Here is a 17,935-nt window from a genome sequence, read left to right on the forward strand (position 1 = left end):
AAGGAGTACATCTGAAGGCTGTCCCCTTGTAGCACGTGTATCTCTGGGCTTGGGGGAATGACCTTCAGATGTATTTATTTGGAGATAACAGTCAAAGCCAAGAGCTAAGTTCTGTTTGCTGAGGGAAAGAATGTGGCAAGAAAAGACCGGAAGGCCAGGGGTTAAACTTGGAAGGTGAAGTCAATTAGGGGAAAAATGAGTCATGGGAAGAAAGGTGCGAGGACCAGAGAAGTGAGAAAGAGACCAGGAAAATCCAGCTCTATCGAAGCAATAAAACAAGGAATTTGAAGAAGGTAGGCACTGAAGAGCACCAGAAGTCACTGACTTATTAAGGGCGAGAGGGCTGAGAGAACTCCAGTGGCTTCAGAAGTGGTTTGGGAGATAAGAAAAGACCATTGGGAGGCCTCATTCGGTGGTGAGAGTGGCTACTGAGGGCCTAGACTGTGGGCCACTGGTTGACAGTGAAAGAGTGGCAGAGATGGAGAGCAGTCTCATTAGGATTAAGGATTCCCAAGACGGCAGACACCTGTATATATTTGAAAGCATGGAAAAAAGTATCAGGGGAGTGAGAACTACCTAGAGGAGCAGGGGAATGTGGGGAGGGAAGGAAACTTGACCTTCACAGAAGTCCCTCTTCCAGGCCGGGTTAGGTGCTAGGTATTTTTATTGTTCTCTTATTTAATCTTCACAGTAGCTTGTGAAGTAACCATTAAGTTTAAGTAGGCCATTTTATATCCTGGGAGTGGCAGGCCAAGGTAGGCTGTGACCTGTTGTAAGTAAGTGCAGGAGTCCTGGTCTGTCTTCAGCCCTGCTCTTTCCATTGTGCCCCTTGGGAATGAGGCGTGCATGAGATCCAGAGTATGATGTTTGGGGATGCCAGGAAGTGCTGAGGGTGCGGTGAGAACGGTAGTAGATCCATTCTGCACAGTTGTGCAGGTTTCTTCAGATTTATCCTATAGCCTGGAAACTGACATGGAGCGCAGACAGTGGGGATTACTAACGTCGGGGAAGGTCAACGTGGTAGTTTTCATGACGGTGATGAGTAGAACATATACTCGAAAGTCACCAGCCACTAAGGAATACTGGAGAACAGCTCTATGTAGTTGGAAGGGGGAAAGGAGGATATAAGCAAAAAATAAAAGCAGTCACGATAAAAGCAACTGCATATGATCCCATTTATGTGACACTATATGTGTGTAGGTGTGGAGAAAGTTTGCATAAATATATAATAGTATGGTTATCAGAACAATGGTTGATGGTTATCTTGTTGGGGTAATTACAGATGATTTATTTTACTTTGTATTTTTTTGTACTTTGACCTGGTTTGAGCTTTTTGAAATTTTAAAAATAAGCATGTGATTTATATAAACAGAAACAAAAACAACATAGCAGCTTTTGTTGTGTGTACAACAGCTTGTTCGATGAATTGTTGTTTTTAGAGGTAACTCAGAGGAGGGATTAGACATTTTAGACTTTGCTGACCAGGTGAAGAAAAGACTTGGTACTTTTCCCATTGCTTTGGTAACACTGCTAAATGTGATGGGAAAGTCAAAGAGAGGTAGATTCTGACCGGCAGGCTCCTAAATTAGAGTGCATATCTTAGCACTCTCCTAGCACGTCCTCTGCCTGGAGCTCCAGCAGCTCTTCCAGACTGAAGAGCAGTCTGGCAGGATCTGAGCTCTGAGTTTGCATCTGAGACAACCTGGAAGTGGTAGGGAGCTAATATACTTGGAAGTAGCCCTCAAAGGATGATGGATAAGAGTTAGTGGGTAAATATCCCAGCTTCCTTGTTACAGAGGGCCCAGAAGACCCAGCCTCACCTGTCCATATCACTGCACCTTGAATTGGCTTTTCCTGTCCCACTCTCCACTCCTCTACTGGCATCTTGGAATCATCCTTCCCCCTAAATCCTTGCCTCAGGGTCTGCTTCTGAGAGACACCAACCTGAGACAGGATCCTAGCACTATTTATCTGCCTCTTTCTGAGACTATGGACAAAGCACTTGTTGCCTGCCTTCTTGCCCATAGAGCATGGAACAGGTTCAGGAACCTCCCAGAGGTGGTATCTGATATGAATACTTAACACTTGCAGTGGTGAAAGAAAGTGGTGAATGTTGACAAAGAACTGCTTTCTCTTATTTCCCCACCCTGTTACAAGTGGGGAACTTAGTGATGAAATGACCCATAGCCCTGACTCATAGCCCTGCTTCATAAATGTGATGTAGGCCAATCACCAAGGCCTCAAGTGGCAAATTCCTTCATGAAGTTCTGTCTTTGAGTGACAGTGATCTTACCCACCCACTTCCCTCATCTGCAAGTCATCCTTCTATGTCCTGAGCCAGATTTCAGAGGGCTTAAGCAGCTTTCCTATTTTGTTCCCACAGTGCAGTGCACTGTTATTCAGCAGTTTATGGCCGTGCAGCTGTCATTGACAGCATGTGGTAGATTTCATCCTTAATTGAAATAACATACCAAATTGGCTATGTGGACCCCTCCACCTGGGCAGGTCCACATAGCCAAGAGCAGATGGGGATATTGCTGGAGTGAATTCGAGCTTTTGTATGTTAATACATCTCTGTGGAAGGAAAGCACACAGGGAGGCTGCGTTTGAAAAATAGCCTTGTAGGCAGCAGGCATCCATCCCAGACTTTCTTCTCTCACATCCCTGGCCCAGTTTCCTTGGATCAAGTGCCTGAGGCAGTGCGACTTGTTCAAGTGAGCACAGGGATGGAAACTTGAAGACTGTTGTTGACTAAAAGGTTCATAGGAAGAGCCCAGTCTCATCACTTGGGGGCCGTTCTTTGATGTTTTTCCTTTTCCTTCTTCTTTTTTTAGAGGGAACACATCTATCAAAGTATTTGTTTTTAAATCACTAGAATGTTCATTTCTTTTTTTAAATTAATTAATTTAAAAATATTTTATTTATTTATTCTTGAGAGACATAGAGAGAGAGAGAGGCAGAGACATAGGTAGAGGGGGAGCAGGCTCCTAGAGGGGAGCCCGATGTGGGACTCGATCCCAGGACTCCAGGATCACGCCGAAGGCAGACACTCAGCCGCTGAGCCACCCAGGCATCCCTAGAATGTTCATTTCTACCACAAGTCTTAGTTTGTGCTTAGAAATCCATTTGTAGGACCAGAATAGCAATTTGAACTAGTGTGAGCAGCACTGCATTGGTATGGGCCATAACTTAACTGAGATTATGGCCTTGAAGAAGCCAGAAAGAGTTAGAGGACCAGGGTTCAATTTCCAGCTCTGTTTATTACTAGCCTTTGAGCAAGTCATTTATTCTTACTTCTTAAATAGAGTAATAATACCCATCTCACAAGGTTTGTGAAGCTTGAAAGAAATAAAAAGTACATTTTAAATCATACAGCAGTATATAGGTATTAATATACTTCTGTTTGCTTCGTTGTTTATTTCAGCAGGATTTGGATTTGTGTTTTAAGAGAGCATCATTCTAGATTATCAACTTCAGCTCTTTTTCTGTATAAAATCAATATATTGTTTTATGTATGTCTTTATAAGGTTTTTCAGATTATTTTTAGAACACATTAGAGTATAGAATTAGAATATATGAATCAATGAATTAAACAAACGAATGAATCTGTGGAGGTAATCAGTCTAGCGCTGCTCGTAAACACTAAGTATGCTGAGCCATCAAAGTCAGAAGAAAGGTTTTAGCTTTAGTCCTTGCTTTAAAAATGGTACCATGTTCTGGGAAATAATTGAACAGAAAAATATAATTCTTTTTTCTTTTTTCTCAGTTCTGCCTTAAAATCATTAACTCCTTTCAATGTATGAGCCAGAGTTTTAAAAAGAGGTTTAATGAATATAAGAACTGCCACTATTAATATTCTTCAGAAGTGAGTGGCCCTAACCAAAGTTCAATGATCTTTTGGTAAACCCTGCTTCCTGTCTAAAAGAAAGAAAATCAAATCATTAGCATAATAGCAGAGTAAATCAGATGCACATTTCCTTGAAGACTAGTTTTCCTTCTTTCATTTGTTTCTTTTTGCTGTTTGTCCTGTGTGCACCTGCCTCACACCAGGGATTGAATTTTATAGACCTCAGGATGAGAGATATCTTCACTGTTTTGATTGAGGGGATCAGCCAGTACTTTGGGGAGAATGAGAGAAACATATTCCAGAATGAGGTTCCCATGAGTGGACCTGGTTACGCGTGGAGCAGGTTTTGTTTGTACTTAACCACCTCCATCAGACTGAGGGATGCCCCAAGATACAGTTGGGAGCCAAACTCTTTTCTTGAGGGTGGAGAAACATACAGCTCTAGTTCTACCAGTGACCCAATGAAGTGGTTTTTCCTAAGGTCACCAATGAGGTTTTCATTTAAAATCTGGGACTTTACTCCAAATGCCCAGATACTTAAATTCATTAGCCATTTTCAAAGAGGCCTGTGGTAAACAGGAAATGCTCTAATGAAATCAGGGATACAGTGTCTACCTCAGGACCCAGGTCACATGAGAGTTGAGCAGTTTTCTGTAGACTTTATAGAGAGTGGTGTATTAGGGATGAACTGAATAGGGATAAAAGAACAAAAATCATTCAAAGCAATAGCCTGAGGGAAAGTGGTGACAGACCAAAAAAAAAAAAAAAATCAGTGGGATATTAGGTTTTTTAAGGAAAAATATTTAACTAGCCTGTGAGTGTCACACAAGCATGTTTTAATTCCAAACATCTGAATCCAGTGTACATTTTCAAGCAATGATGGGAAATGTGGAGAGGTTGAATGGAAAAAAAGAAAACAGTTGAATTTGGCTAATTAAAATAGTACATATCAATTTCTGAAATGAAAGCTAACCATTATCTTGGTTTGAACTTGCAGCTCCTGGCTAAGTACAGAGGCTTGCAATGGGATAAAGTATTGCGACTAGAGGAGGTACAGGCCAAACTCGGGGTCAGTCTGGAAGAAATGCTTCAGATCACAGAGGATACCCTTCACCCTGAGCCCTATAGCCCTGAGGAGGTTTGCAGGTGTCTGGGAATTAGCCTGCAGGAGCTTCGAACCCAAATCCTGAGTCCAAACACTCAAGATGGTGAGTCTGCAGAAGAAAGTGAAGAACATGGGTTGTTCTCCTACTCATAGCTGTAAAGACTCCAGTTTCCCAATGAATTTTCCCAATGAATTTTTTTTCCCCAATGAACTTTGAAGCACACTTGAGGGTATTTGGAGAATATGTATGTTTTGGCAAACTTAATTATCTAGATTCTTGGCTTCATTAAATCCATTGATTTGTTCGTCAGCATGCACTTCCTGATCTCTGCTATAAGCCAGGTATCCTGGCTAGGCAAAGGTTGATAAAACATGGTTCCTGCCTTCGAGAAGGTCCTATTTCAAGAAATTTCTCTTTTTTTCCTCTGTGCATGTTTCTGATTATTATACTATGTACACAAAAAAGTCTAGGTTAGAGCCATGCTTATAACTGCTGAGACACCCCCTGAAACACCAGAAAGTTCACTGCTTGGACTGAAACTTATTGCCCACTTTTAATGTGAAAGCCTTTTCTGTTTGCCTGCTGCTTTCAAGCAATTTTGTTTTCACACTGATAATATTGGATCCCTGAGATTGGATGTGCAGGATGGAGCCCTGGGGTGGCTTCTCTTCTCAGAAGTAAAGGTTGTCTACCTGTGGGCAGTCAACAGTGGGGAGCGGGGACATCTAGCTAAGATCCAGTTGTCTCTGGAGGTAGAGTGGGAGCTTGGGTCAGCCTCAGGGTACCATTTCCGTTCAGTGCATTGCCTATGCCGCTTAACATGAATGTTAACTTCCTACTCAGTCTGGCCTAATTCTGTGCTGTCTTGTCTCCCTTTTGAGTCCACCCATGCCCAATGGGACAGTGTTGTCTTGGCTGAACCATTCCACTTAGTAATTGCATCTTGGTCTTGCTTCTGGACTTTTAATCCTAAACATCACTGCTCTTTTCTGACTGGAGCTTTTCTGTTTTCCGAAATGTGGTTTCTATCTATCTTAAAAGTTCAATATAATTCTCATCTTTTCCATATCCTTCTCAATCCACAGCTTGTTCTCTCTGTATCCATGTTCCTTTTTCTTGGCATCTGCCTATCTTTCCAACCTCTCTCTTTTTTTAGCATTTAAAAAAATAAGCGAATTTCCCAGAAAACCTTGGAAAACACAAAAAGATAATTTCCTTATCATAGTACCTGTATCGCTGGTTATGTACATATTGAATGTTTTCCTCCCAAAAAAATAATGATTTCATTGTTTTTTATAAAAACGAGGCGTGCTTAATCTTACCCCTTCATCTAAAATAACTTACCCACTGGCCTGCTTGCAATGCTTCCTATAATTTACTTATGTTTTGTTTGTATTTAGTAAATCTATGTTGAATGAATGAATCCATTTTGTAATTCTGTCATCCTCAAAGGGTTTCTTCCTCTTTTTGCTATTGGAATTAGTAAGTTAAAACAAACAAACAAACAAACAAGAAACTATGAGTGTCAGTCAGTCTGTGGGGCTCTAGAATCTTCTAGATATATATATCACTTGATTTACTTTTGGAATCTAGCAATCTAACTTCAGCCAAATTTCCAGCTGAATTCTCTTGGCACTCAGCTTTAACGTTAGGGATCAAGATCCTATTGTATCTTTGCCTTGTTCCTTTTGAGTTTGTGCTTGATTGGTCTAAGACCTTAAGCAAATGTTTCTTTTAACCCTTTAGAAGATGAGATTCTTACTAAATGTGCTGCTGCACTTAGGTTGTGTGAATGGGCAAAGAGTTGACATGTGTCCCCAGCAGAGGACTGTGGAGGATGCCTCTACCCTTTATTCCAGCTGCATACATTTTAACATACTTAGTTTTGACTACAACTAATTTTTCTCATCAGGGTTATCATGTCTTTCTCAAAGCGACGTGGAATCCAATGTTCTCTTTCTGCCAAAATTGCTTTCTTTACCTGGACATGAGTGTGAGTTGGGAGATACTGACTGTGAGGTGAGAGTGTAGGGAGAGATGTTTACAATCAAACTGTGGCTGGCAGCCTTTGCTAAGGGTACATTTGCCAGAGGCCCATGTACAATTGTTGTTTTCTCTTTCCAAATTTCTAATAATTAGATTTGGAAATGCTCAGAGGCCATTAAAATTAAACACACAAAGGAAAATCCTCAAATCCTTTAGACATTGTTTAGAATGGCTTTAGACAGTCCTTCACTAGAAACTGGCTAGGAATATTTTAAGTACTATTTGTCAGGCCTTGCCCCCAGGTAGGAATAGTCTAAGGGTACAATGCGTTGTATGGGTTTCCAGAGGCTTGGGGGCCAGGCTGATTTGAGCAGGGGTGTTTCTTAAGGTGTGAACCAAGAGGAAAAGATGAAGCCATGGTCAGAACTAGGAGAGGTGGGCACATATAGCTGGCACAGGGGTGGTCTTGCTGCTCAGATGCACTGTGCTGGGCTGGACAAGAATCTCATTGCTTAGATTAGTAACTGCCTGTGCCCAACCATATGCTGACAAACTGCTGGCCAGTTGCTGACTAATTTGTTTGGATCCTGTGATTTCCAAAGTCGTGAGCAATAATCAGGCTTTTGAGCAAGCACAGGGCAGTGACATGGACTGCTTGTTAGAAGACAGATCTAGAATAAATAAAAAGCAACAAAAAAACTTCTTGTTTGCTTTATGGTTTACATATTATTATTCATTCACATCATATAGTTTGAGTTTCACAACTCTGAGTCATATGGTTATACTTTCCTAGGTGAAGAAAATAAGGTCAGAGAGTTACATGATTTGTCAAGATTTACAGATAGTAACTGCTAAAGCTACATCCCAAACCCTAGTCTTCTGATTTAATCCAATTCTCTTTCTGCTATTCATTTTTTTCTTAGCATATTAACAAGCTGGCCTTAGCAACCCTGCGCCTAGTCAGTATTGAATTTGATTTTGCTTGGCTCTGATTTTTTTCTTGAAACTAAAGACAGCTGATGAAGATAGGTTATTTGTGGTTAAAGGGTTTCTTTTTGGCTCTTTCCCATTCTTGTCCTCTGATCTTAGAAGCGTTAAATAGTGTGGCATCCAGTAGCTTGCTTTATTTAAGGAGCAAACTCAACTTAGCCAGAACATACATGAGCTGTTGTGTTATAGAGGAGCTATAAGAAGTGCTGTGGAATTTCTCATTTGATAAAGGTGCAGTCCTCCTAGATTATCCCAGTCAGGCTTAAGAAAAGTAGTTTGTTTTTATGTGATAGAAAAATATAAAGGTACTTTATAAAATAAAAATAGTTGGTCAGTAATTTCATTTTCTAATTAAGTGTTCACAGGTATTAAAGAAATTGATTTAAAAACAGCTTGTAAGATATCAGGCACTAAATTCTATGACCTCAACGCATTTAATTGTTCTTGTAAGAATTTTGGAAGAAAAGTTTTCTATGAAGAGCCTAGAAGAAGCTCCAAACTCCAAAGGAAACTATAGACCTTTCTAGAGTTTACAGATATTGGTTGATAAGAAATCCTTAAAATCTGATGATGGACTTCTAATAATGCCAAATAAAATGAATCTTTCAGTTTTGTTTGTTGTTTTCATTTTACAATATAATAGACTCTTATGAAACAAAGCGTAAAAGGAAAAATCAAGTAACTATTTTTGTTATGTGCAAAAGATAGGCTTTAAGTTGTTTTAGAAGTCAAGTGTGGGGAAAATTAGCTTTCACTTAGTACTTTTTCCTTTCCCTCTCTACCTAGTCTCTCAGTTCCTGTTGACTTCTCAGCTATCTAGCCACAGAGGGCAGGATCATGCCAAGAATAAAGGTTTTTTATTTTCCTAGAAAATAAAACTTTCATCTCTGATCACTTGGGGATAATGCTTCCTTTGTGGGTTTTCCTCTTCTTTCAACTCTGTGCATTATATACCCCTATTTGTTGGCTTACCTTTCCCTTTCCAAATATTTAAGGACCTAAACAGGAATGTGAACATGCCTTATTAAGCATGATTTTAAAGACATGGCATCTTAAAACTCTAAACTTATTTAGTATCCGTGTGTTGGAATCATGCCAGTGATACTTGTGTCCTGGCCAGTGCCTATACCACTGATGGGTAGGCTAGAGCTCAGAACCTCCCCCTCCCACAAGGCTAATAATAGTTCTTGAGCCACCCTGGAGCCACAAAAGCATTCTGGAATTTTCATCCCCTTGTGTGAGAGTTTTAAAAGAGCTAAAATGAGACAGATTCTAAAGGTACATTTTGAGGAGGAGTTGCCCCTGCAGCAGTCTTAAATACATTTGGCCATCTTGAACTGAGATAGGCCCAGAATGAACCTATGAGCTTTACCACCTCTTAATACTCTCTACCTTCAAACCCTTGAGTCCACCAAGTTTCTCGAGTTAATGTCAGGAGAGGACATGGTGTGGTAGAGAGTTAGACCAGTGAGACTAAACATTTACCTGTGTCAGACACTCTGATCCTCTTTGTTGAAGATGAGCATTTTCCTCTGTCTAGGAAGGTCATCCTTGTATATCAAAACCTTAGCTTCAGGAAGACCATACGTGGTATAGGGAAGGAGGAAGGGGGCATCTACCTTCCTGACAACTGCAGCCCCATAGATCCTGGTAACCTATAGCTATGAAAGTAAGCTGGAAACAACTTCTCCAGCTTCATATGAAACTCACAGACAGTAGTTATTGTAATAGCATTTCCCATAAATAAACCCTGAAAGAGTCACAGCAACTACGTATGAGCCACAAGGCACCACCTTGCCCTAGGATTTGTATCCTTGCAAAAGGGTCCCTGTTTTGTTTACCTCCATATTCCCACAATGCCTAGCAAATATTGCTGCATGAATAGATGAGTTAAATTAATTTTCTTCTATCCATATGGAGAAGTAATGGGTAGGAGGGCAATTCAAGAAAGCACTCAAAGTCTCAGTAAAGGATGGTAATATTTAGCTTTAAAAAAAATCTGTTCATCCTAAATTAATAGCAAGAATGGTATTAACAACATCTAACATTGACTACTTACTATTTTCTAAGCACTTACAGTATTCTGATACCTTTTAAAACATTTGCTATACTTGTCCTCATGTTTAGAGGACCTGCATGAAATAGTCCTTTTCCAGGCTGTAAACACATTCAGACACACACACAGATACTGATGCATTCACAGTTCCTTTACACTGCCTTCTCCACCCTCCTAATCTATTCATACTATTGAGATATGACAGTCAAACTCCTCAAATTAGGCAGCTCGTGGGGAATAAAGAACTTTTTGGTAAATGCTCTTTTTGTTTGAAATTTTCTTTAAAAGAGAAAGGCAGGGATCCCTGGGTGGCTCAGCAGTTTAGCACCTGCCTTCAGCCCAGGGCGTGTCCTGGAGTCCTGGGATTGAGTCCGTATCAGGCTCCCTGCATGGAGCCTGCTCTCCTTCTGCCTATGTCTCTGCCTCTCTTTTTCTCTGTCTCTCATGAATAAATAAGTAAAATATTTCTTTTAAAAAAAGAAAAAGGCAAATGCATTTTCTGTTACAATAATAATTAGGCTTGTGTTTACTGACGTAACTGCTAATAATGTTGACTATTCCTTTTTCATTCTATAAACAAAGAGTGATACCAATGTTTTGCAGCCAATAGAACATTCTGTCTTGTATCTCAATGTTTTTAACAGTAGTCTTTGAATTCACACATGGACTTTTCTTAAAACATTTGAAATCTATGTAAGTGAAATATAGCACAGGCTACATAGATTTAGTTTAGAGGAGCATAAAGAATAAAGACTGGCTTTCAGAAGATTTTGCTGCTAAGAACATCCCATAAGGTTCCAATATTTTGCTGTTTTACAGATGAGGAAACTGAGGCATAGAATGATTAAATAACTTACCCAAGCAGCAGTCTTGGGATTCAAACCCACGCAATGACTCCAGAGCCCTCCCTCTACTTAAGCCCTCCCTCTTACCCACTCATGTGGGGCTGTGTTGGGCTTTTATCAGAGAAAGGGATTTATTTATTTATTTATTTATTTATTTATTTATTTATTTATTTATGAAAGGGATTTATTATTTAGATTTGACCACATGCAATTGTGTAAGCTGTTGCAACACTATAAGGCTCTATCTTGACATTCGGTGCTGGAGCCTGAAGTCAATGGGAGAGACAGTCAGGCAGTGATGATGGATGTGAAGTGGGCGGGGGGGGGGGGTTGCAGCAAGGATAAGCAGGAACTCATGAGGATGGACAGGAACGGGAGTCAAACTCTCACCACCTCTAGGCCTGCAACTTTGATGATACTGGTGTCCTGCAGGGGCAGCTAAAAATGTCGCTGGCCCAAGAGTCAGAGAAGCTGAAAGAAGGGCCGGGGGATCGGGGCAGGGGGTGGTGCTATGGACGGAGCTGCTGCTCCATGCCAGTAAAGTGAGCTGGTGGATAAGTGATGAGGTACATGAGTGGCAGTGGCACCTAGTGCCCCTGCTTAGACCATTGAAGCATTAAAAAAATGCCTTTCATCTTTCCTAATATATATTTTTATTTGCTTGTTTCTTCTATAACTACCTGGTTTCCTGGCCCTGCCGGCTACCTTCTTCACCCCAGCTGCCTCCTTGGCCTTGGCATTGCTGGTGCCCCTGGGCTGCTTAGCCCTGACCACTTGCTACCTTGGTCCCAGCCCTGCCAGCCTTCTTGGCCCTGACCTTGTAGTTCCTAGCTACTTCCTCAGCCCATATGCCTTTTTGACTCCGGTTTTGCTGGCTGTGCCATTCTTGGCTGCCTCAAGGGATGAGAAAGAGAGGAAAGGAAAAAGAATTTCTAAACTTTTAAGTATGTGTTTTTCTTAAGTCTAGGATACGTGACTTGACATTATTCAGTGTTCCTTTTGCTTGAAATTATCATGGATGTATCTCTACCTTCTGAGAGGTAAAATCATCAGAAGGTCAACCATGAATTTATTAGACACTTTGTTTTAAGTAGAATGAGGCTTTTGTGGATAGGAGGACGGCTGACGTCTCAGTGTATTCCGTGTTGCCCCTCTACTGGTTTGAATTAGGAAAACACCTTCTATAGCCTTCATCTACCTAAGAGGACAGACTCTTACTGCTCTTCTTTTACTTTTTTTGCTTTCATTGTCACAGTTTTAAGTATCCATGTAAGTAAATATTTTCCTTGTATACAAAGCTGCTTTCCTTATAGTTAAATCTGTTTGTTTTGGTCAATGTGATGATCTCCTACATTGATGTGTTCAATCTGATTATGTGTCAGTAACAAACAAGTTCAAAGTCTCAGTGGCTTGACCCCTGAAAAATATGCCTACTCTGCATATTCAACGCAGGGCAGCAGAGGGGTTTGTTCATCTGAGACATACAGGAACCCAGGCTTGTGGAGCAGGGGGTCCCTATCTCAATATATTTGTCCATAATTCCTGTGACCAGAAGAGGGAAATTGCTAATCACCCATTGACTTTTAACATTCACTAGAGAGTGAATGTTAAATTCTCATTTTGTTGGCTCAAGCAAGTCATGTGGATGTGAAGAACTTCAAAGGAGGTGGGCAAGTGTGTAGTCTGTTTTAACATGTGTAAGGAACACTGGCAACATTTTGGAAACAACCCTAATGACAACCACACTTCCCAAGATGTACTATGTAGCTACGAGTCTCATCCTTTCAAATCTAAGTGTATCAAATCTAAGTGATGAGAACCAATTTACTTTCTCATGTAAAATTATGAAGCTGGCATTTCTCTCCAGACATCTGGGACAATGAATATTTACTTCACCAAATTCCAAGTATTTTCACTTAAATATTAGGCATACTGTGATCTCTTTTTATGTTGCACATTTCTCTCATGCTGGCATTTTATCCTTCCGGCATGGTCCAGGAAAACATCTCTAGTTTGATATTAGTTGTTCACTTCCTATGCCTTTGTTATTTTTCAAAGTACCCAGCTTCAAGTGGAAAAAGTTCCTAATAACTTTTAAATTAGAAAATGTATACTTTCTTCCTACCCACATGAGTTTGTGTCGAGTTTCTTTCCACATGAGTCAGGAGAAGTAAGTAGGTATGGATCTAGAGACTTTGAGCAGGTTATTGCCAAATTTTATTTATTTATTTTTTTAAAAGATTTTATTTATTTATTCATGAGAGACAGAGAGAGAGAAAGAGAGAGAGAGACAGAGACAGAGAGAGAAAGAGAGAGAGGCAGAGACACAGGCAGAGGGAGAAACAGGCTCCATGCAGGAGCCCAACGTGGGACTCGATCCCGGGTCTCCAGGATCACGCCCTGGGCTGAAGGAAGCACTAAACCGCTGAGCCACCCGGGCTGTCCTTATTGACAAATTTTAATAGTAATGGCAACAAAATAATGATCCATTGTATCTGTATAGACATTCACAGTTTTAGCCCCATGAGATCTTGATAGATCGTCATTCATGCTTCAGATTTCCTGACGAAAACATGACACAACACCACGTTACATTCAAAGGCAGAGGTATTGCATAGCTTTAAAAATCTTTTTATTTGTTTATTTATTTATTTATTTATTTATTTACTTATTTAATTAAAATTTAAATTCAGTTTGCCGACATGTAGTATAATGCCCAGTGCTCATCCCATCAAGTGCCCTCCTTAGTGACTATCACCCAGTTACTCCATCCTCCCCCCACCTCCCCTTATGCGACACTTTGTTTCACTTATAATCCCTTTCACTATTTCTTATATTCCCCGTATGAGTGAAACCATATGATGATTGTCCTTCTCCGATTGACTTACTTCACTCAGCATAATACCCTCCAGTTCCATCCATGTCGAAGCAATTGGTGGGTATTTGTCATTTCTAATGGCTGAGGAATATTCCATTGTATACATAGACCACATCTTCTTTATCCATTCGTCTTTCGATGGACACCGAGGCTCCTTCCACGGTCTGACTATTGCAGACATTGCTGCTATAAACATTGGGGTGCAGATGTCCCCTGTTTCACTGCATCTGTATCTTTGGGGTAAATCCCCAGTAGTGCAATTGCTGGGTCATAGGGCAGATCTATTTGTAACTCTATGAGGAACTTCCACACAGTTTTCCAGAATGGCTGCACCAGTTCACATTACCACCAACAGTGCAAGAGGGTTCCCCTTTCTCTACATCCTCCCCAACATTTGTTGTTTCCTGTCTTGTTAATTTTCCCCATTCTCACTGGTGTGAGGTGGTATCTCATTGTGGTTTTGATTTGTATTTCCCTGATGGCAAGTGATTTGGAGCATTTTTTCATGTCCTTGTTGGCCATATGTATGTCTTCTTTGGAGAAATGTCAGTTCATGTCTTCTGCCCATTTCATGACTGGATTATTTGTTTCTTGGGTGCTGAGTTTGGTATGTTCTTTATAGCTCTTGGATACTAGCCCTTTATCTGGTATGTCATTTGCAAATATATTCTCCCATTCTGTAGGTCGTCTTTTAGTTTTGTTGACTCTTTCTTTTGCTGCGCAGAAGCTTTTTTTCTTGATGAAGTCTCAATAGTTCATTCTTGCTTTCGTTTCTCTTGCCTTCATAGATGTATCTTGCAAGAAGTTGCTGTGGCCAAGTTCAAAAAGGGTGTTGCCTGTTTTCTCCTCTAGGATTTTGATGGAATCTTGTCTCACATTTAGATCTTTCATCCATTTTTAGTTTATTTTTGTGTATGGTGTAAGAGAATGGTCTAGTTTCATTCTTCTGCACGTGGCTGTCCAATTTTCATAGCACCACTTATTGATGAGAGACTGTCCTGTTTCTAGTGTATATTCTTTCCTACTTTGTTGAATGTTAGTTGACCACAGAGTTGAGGGTCCATTTCTGGGTTTTCTATTCATTCCATTGATCTATGTGTCTATTTTTGTGTCAGTACCACACTGCCTTGATGATCACAGCTTTGTAATACAGCTTGAAATCTGGCAATATGATGCCCCCAGCATTGGTTTTCTTTTTCATTATTCCTTTGGCTATTCAGGGTCTTTTCTGATTCCATATGAATCTTAAGATTATTTGTTCCAACTCTCTGAAGAAAGTCCCTGGTATTTTGATAGGGATTGCATTTAATGTGTAAATTGCCCTGGGTAGCATAGTCATTTTCAAAATATTAATTCTTCCAATCCATGAGCATGGAATGTTTTTCCATCTCTTTGTGTCTTCTTCAATTTCTTTCAGAAGTGTTCTGTAGTTTTTAGGGTATAGATACTATACCTCTTTGGTTAGGTTTATTCCTAGGTATCTATTCTTTTTTTTTTTTTTAATTTTTATTTATTTGTGATAGTCACAGAGAGAGAGAGAGAATGAGGCAGAGACACAGGCAGAGGGAGAAGCAGGCTCCATGCACCGGGAGCCCGACGTGGGATTCGATCCCGGGTCTCCAGGATTGCGCCCTGGGCCAAAGGCAGGCGCCAAACCGCTGCGCCACCCAGGGATCCCTATTCCTAGGTATCTTATGCTTTTGGGTGCAATTGTAAATGGGATTGACTCCTTAATTTCTCTTTCTTCAGTCTCATTGTTAGTGTATAGAAATGCCACTGATTTCTGTGCATTGATTTTGTATCCTGCCACATTGCTGAATTGCTGTATAAGTTCTAGGAGTCTTGGGTTTTCTATATATAGTATCATGTCATCTGCAAAGAGGGAGAGTTTGACTTCTTCTTTGCCAATTTGAATGCCTTTTATTTCTTTTTGTTGTCTGATTGCTGAGGCTAGGACTTCTAGTACTATGTTGAATAACAGTGGTGATAGTGGACATCCCTCTCATGGTCCTGATCTTAGGGGAAAGGGTCTCAGTTTTCCCCACTGAGAATGGTATTTTCTGTGGGTTTTTCATAGATGACTTTTAAGATACTGAGGAATGTTTCCTCTATTCTTAGACTCTGAAGAGTTTTGATCAGGAATAGATGCTATATTTTGTCAAATGCTTTCTCTGCATCTATTGAGAGGATCATAAGGTTCTTATTTTTTCTATTATTGATGTGATCTATCATGTTGATTGTTTTATGAATGTTGAACTACCTTTGCATCCTGGGGATAAATCCCACTTGATCATGGTGAATAATCCTCTTAATGTACTATTGGATCTTCTTAACTAGTATCTTGGTGACAATTTTGCATCCATATTCATCAGGGATATTGGTCTATAATTTTCCTTTTTCGTGGGGGTTTTTGGTTTTGGAATCAAGGTAATGCTGGCCTCATAAAATGAGTTTGGAAATATTCCCTCCCTTTCTATCCTTTGAAGCAGCTTTAGTAGAATAGGTATTATTTCTTTTCTAAATGTTTCTTAGAATTCCCCTGGGAAGCCATCTGGCCTTGGACTTTTGTGTCTTGGGAGGTTTTTGATGACTGCTTCAATTTCCTTGTTGGTTATTGGCCTGTTCAGGTTTTCTATTTCTTCCTGTTCCAGTTTTGGTAATCTGTGGGTTTCCAGAAATGCATCCATTTCTTCTAAATTGCCTAATTTGTTGGTATATATCTGCTTATAATATGTTTTTAGAATCACTTGTATTTCCTTGGTATTGGTGGTGATCTCTTTCGTTTGTGATTTTATTAATTTGAATCTTTTTTTTTCTTAATAAGGCTGGCTAGGGGTTTATCTATCTTATTAATACTTTCAAAGGATCAGCTCCTGATTTTGTTGATCTGTTCTACAGTTCTTCTGGTCTCTATTTCACTGAGTTCTGCTCGAATCTTTATTATCTGTCTTATTCTGCTTGGTGTAGGCTTTACTTGCTGTTCTTTTTCCAATTGCTTTAGGTGCGAGGTTAATTTGTGTATTTGAGTTTTTTTCCAGTTTTTTGAGGGAGGCCTGTATTGCGATGTATTTCTTTTAGGACTGCTATTGCTATATCCCAAAGATTTTGCATGGTTGTATTTTCATTTTCATTAGTTTCCATGAATCTTTGTAATTCTTCTCTAATCTCCTGGTTGACCCATTCATCTTTTAATAGGATGCTCTTTAACCTCCATGTGTTTGAGTTTCTTCCAAATTTGTTCTTGTGATTGAGTTCTAGTTTCAAAGCATTTGTGGTCCGAAAAGATGCAGGGGACAATCCCAATCTTTTGGTATCTGTTGAGACCTGATTTGTGACCCAGTATGTGGTCTATTCTGGAGAAAGTTCCATGTGCACTTGAGAAGAATGTGTATTCAGTTGCAATAGGATCGAATGTTCTGAATATATCTGTGAAATCTATTTGGTCCAGTATATCATTCAAGGCCCTTTTTTCTTTGGTGATGTTGTACTTAGAAGATTTCTCTTTTGCTGAGAGTGCCATGTTGAAGTCTCCTACTATTAGTGTATTTATTATCTGTGTATCTCTTTATTTTGGTTATTAATTGATATGCTTGGCTGCTCCCACGTTAGGAGCATAAATATTCATAATTTTTAGGTCTTCTTGTTGGATAGACCCTTTAAGTATGATATAGTGTCCCTCTTCATTTCTTATTGCAGTCTTTGGTATAAACTCTAATTTATCTGATATGAGGATTGCTCCCCAGATATCTTTTGAGGACCATTTGAATGCATATGGCTTTTCTATCCCTTCATTTTCAGGCTGGAGGTGTCTTTAGGTCTAAAATGAGCCTCTTATAGACAGCATATAGGTGGGTCTTGCTTTTTTATCCAGTCTGATACCCTGGGTCTTTTGATGGGATCATTTAGCCCATTCACGTTCAGAGTTACTATTGAAAGATAGGAATTTAGTGTCATCATATTACCTACACAATCCCTGTTTTTGTGGGTTGTTTCCTTGGGCTCCCTCTATCTTTTACAGAGTCCCCCTTAATATTTCTTGCAGAGCTGGTTTGGTGGTCACATATTCTTTTCGTTTCCGTCTATCCTGGAAGCTCTTTATTTCTCTTTCTATTCTGAATGAGAGCCTTGCTGGATAGAGTATTCTTGGCTGCATGTTCTTCTCATTTAGGTCCCTGAATATATCCTGCCAGCCCTTTCTGGCCTGCCAGGTCTCTGTAGAGAGGTCTG

General features: G+C 40.0%; 1 protein-coding gene across 5 annotated transcripts in view; it reads left to right on the forward strand.

Moving 5' to 3' along the window:
* The window catches only part of GALK2 (galactokinase 2), a 130,201-nt gene that overhangs the window by 86,496 nt on the left and 25,770 nt on the right, over positions 1-17,935 (forward strand). For all 5 annotated transcript variants that reach the window (XM_077881050.1, XM_077881053.1, XM_077881051.1 and 2 more), the window contains one exon: positions 4,845-5,055. In XM_077881050.1, the coding sequence (XP_077737176.1) occupies positions 4,845-5,055 (211 nt within the window). The remainder of the gene's footprint in view (positions 1-4,844; positions 5,056-17,935) is intronic.

This window comes from Canis aureus, chromosome 32, assembly GCF_053574225.1.
Source record: "Canis aureus isolate CA01 chromosome 32, VMU_Caureus_v.1.0, whole genome shotgun sequence".
NCBI classification, from domain to species: Eukaryota; Metazoa; Chordata; class Mammalia; order Carnivora; family Canidae; genus Canis; species Canis aureus.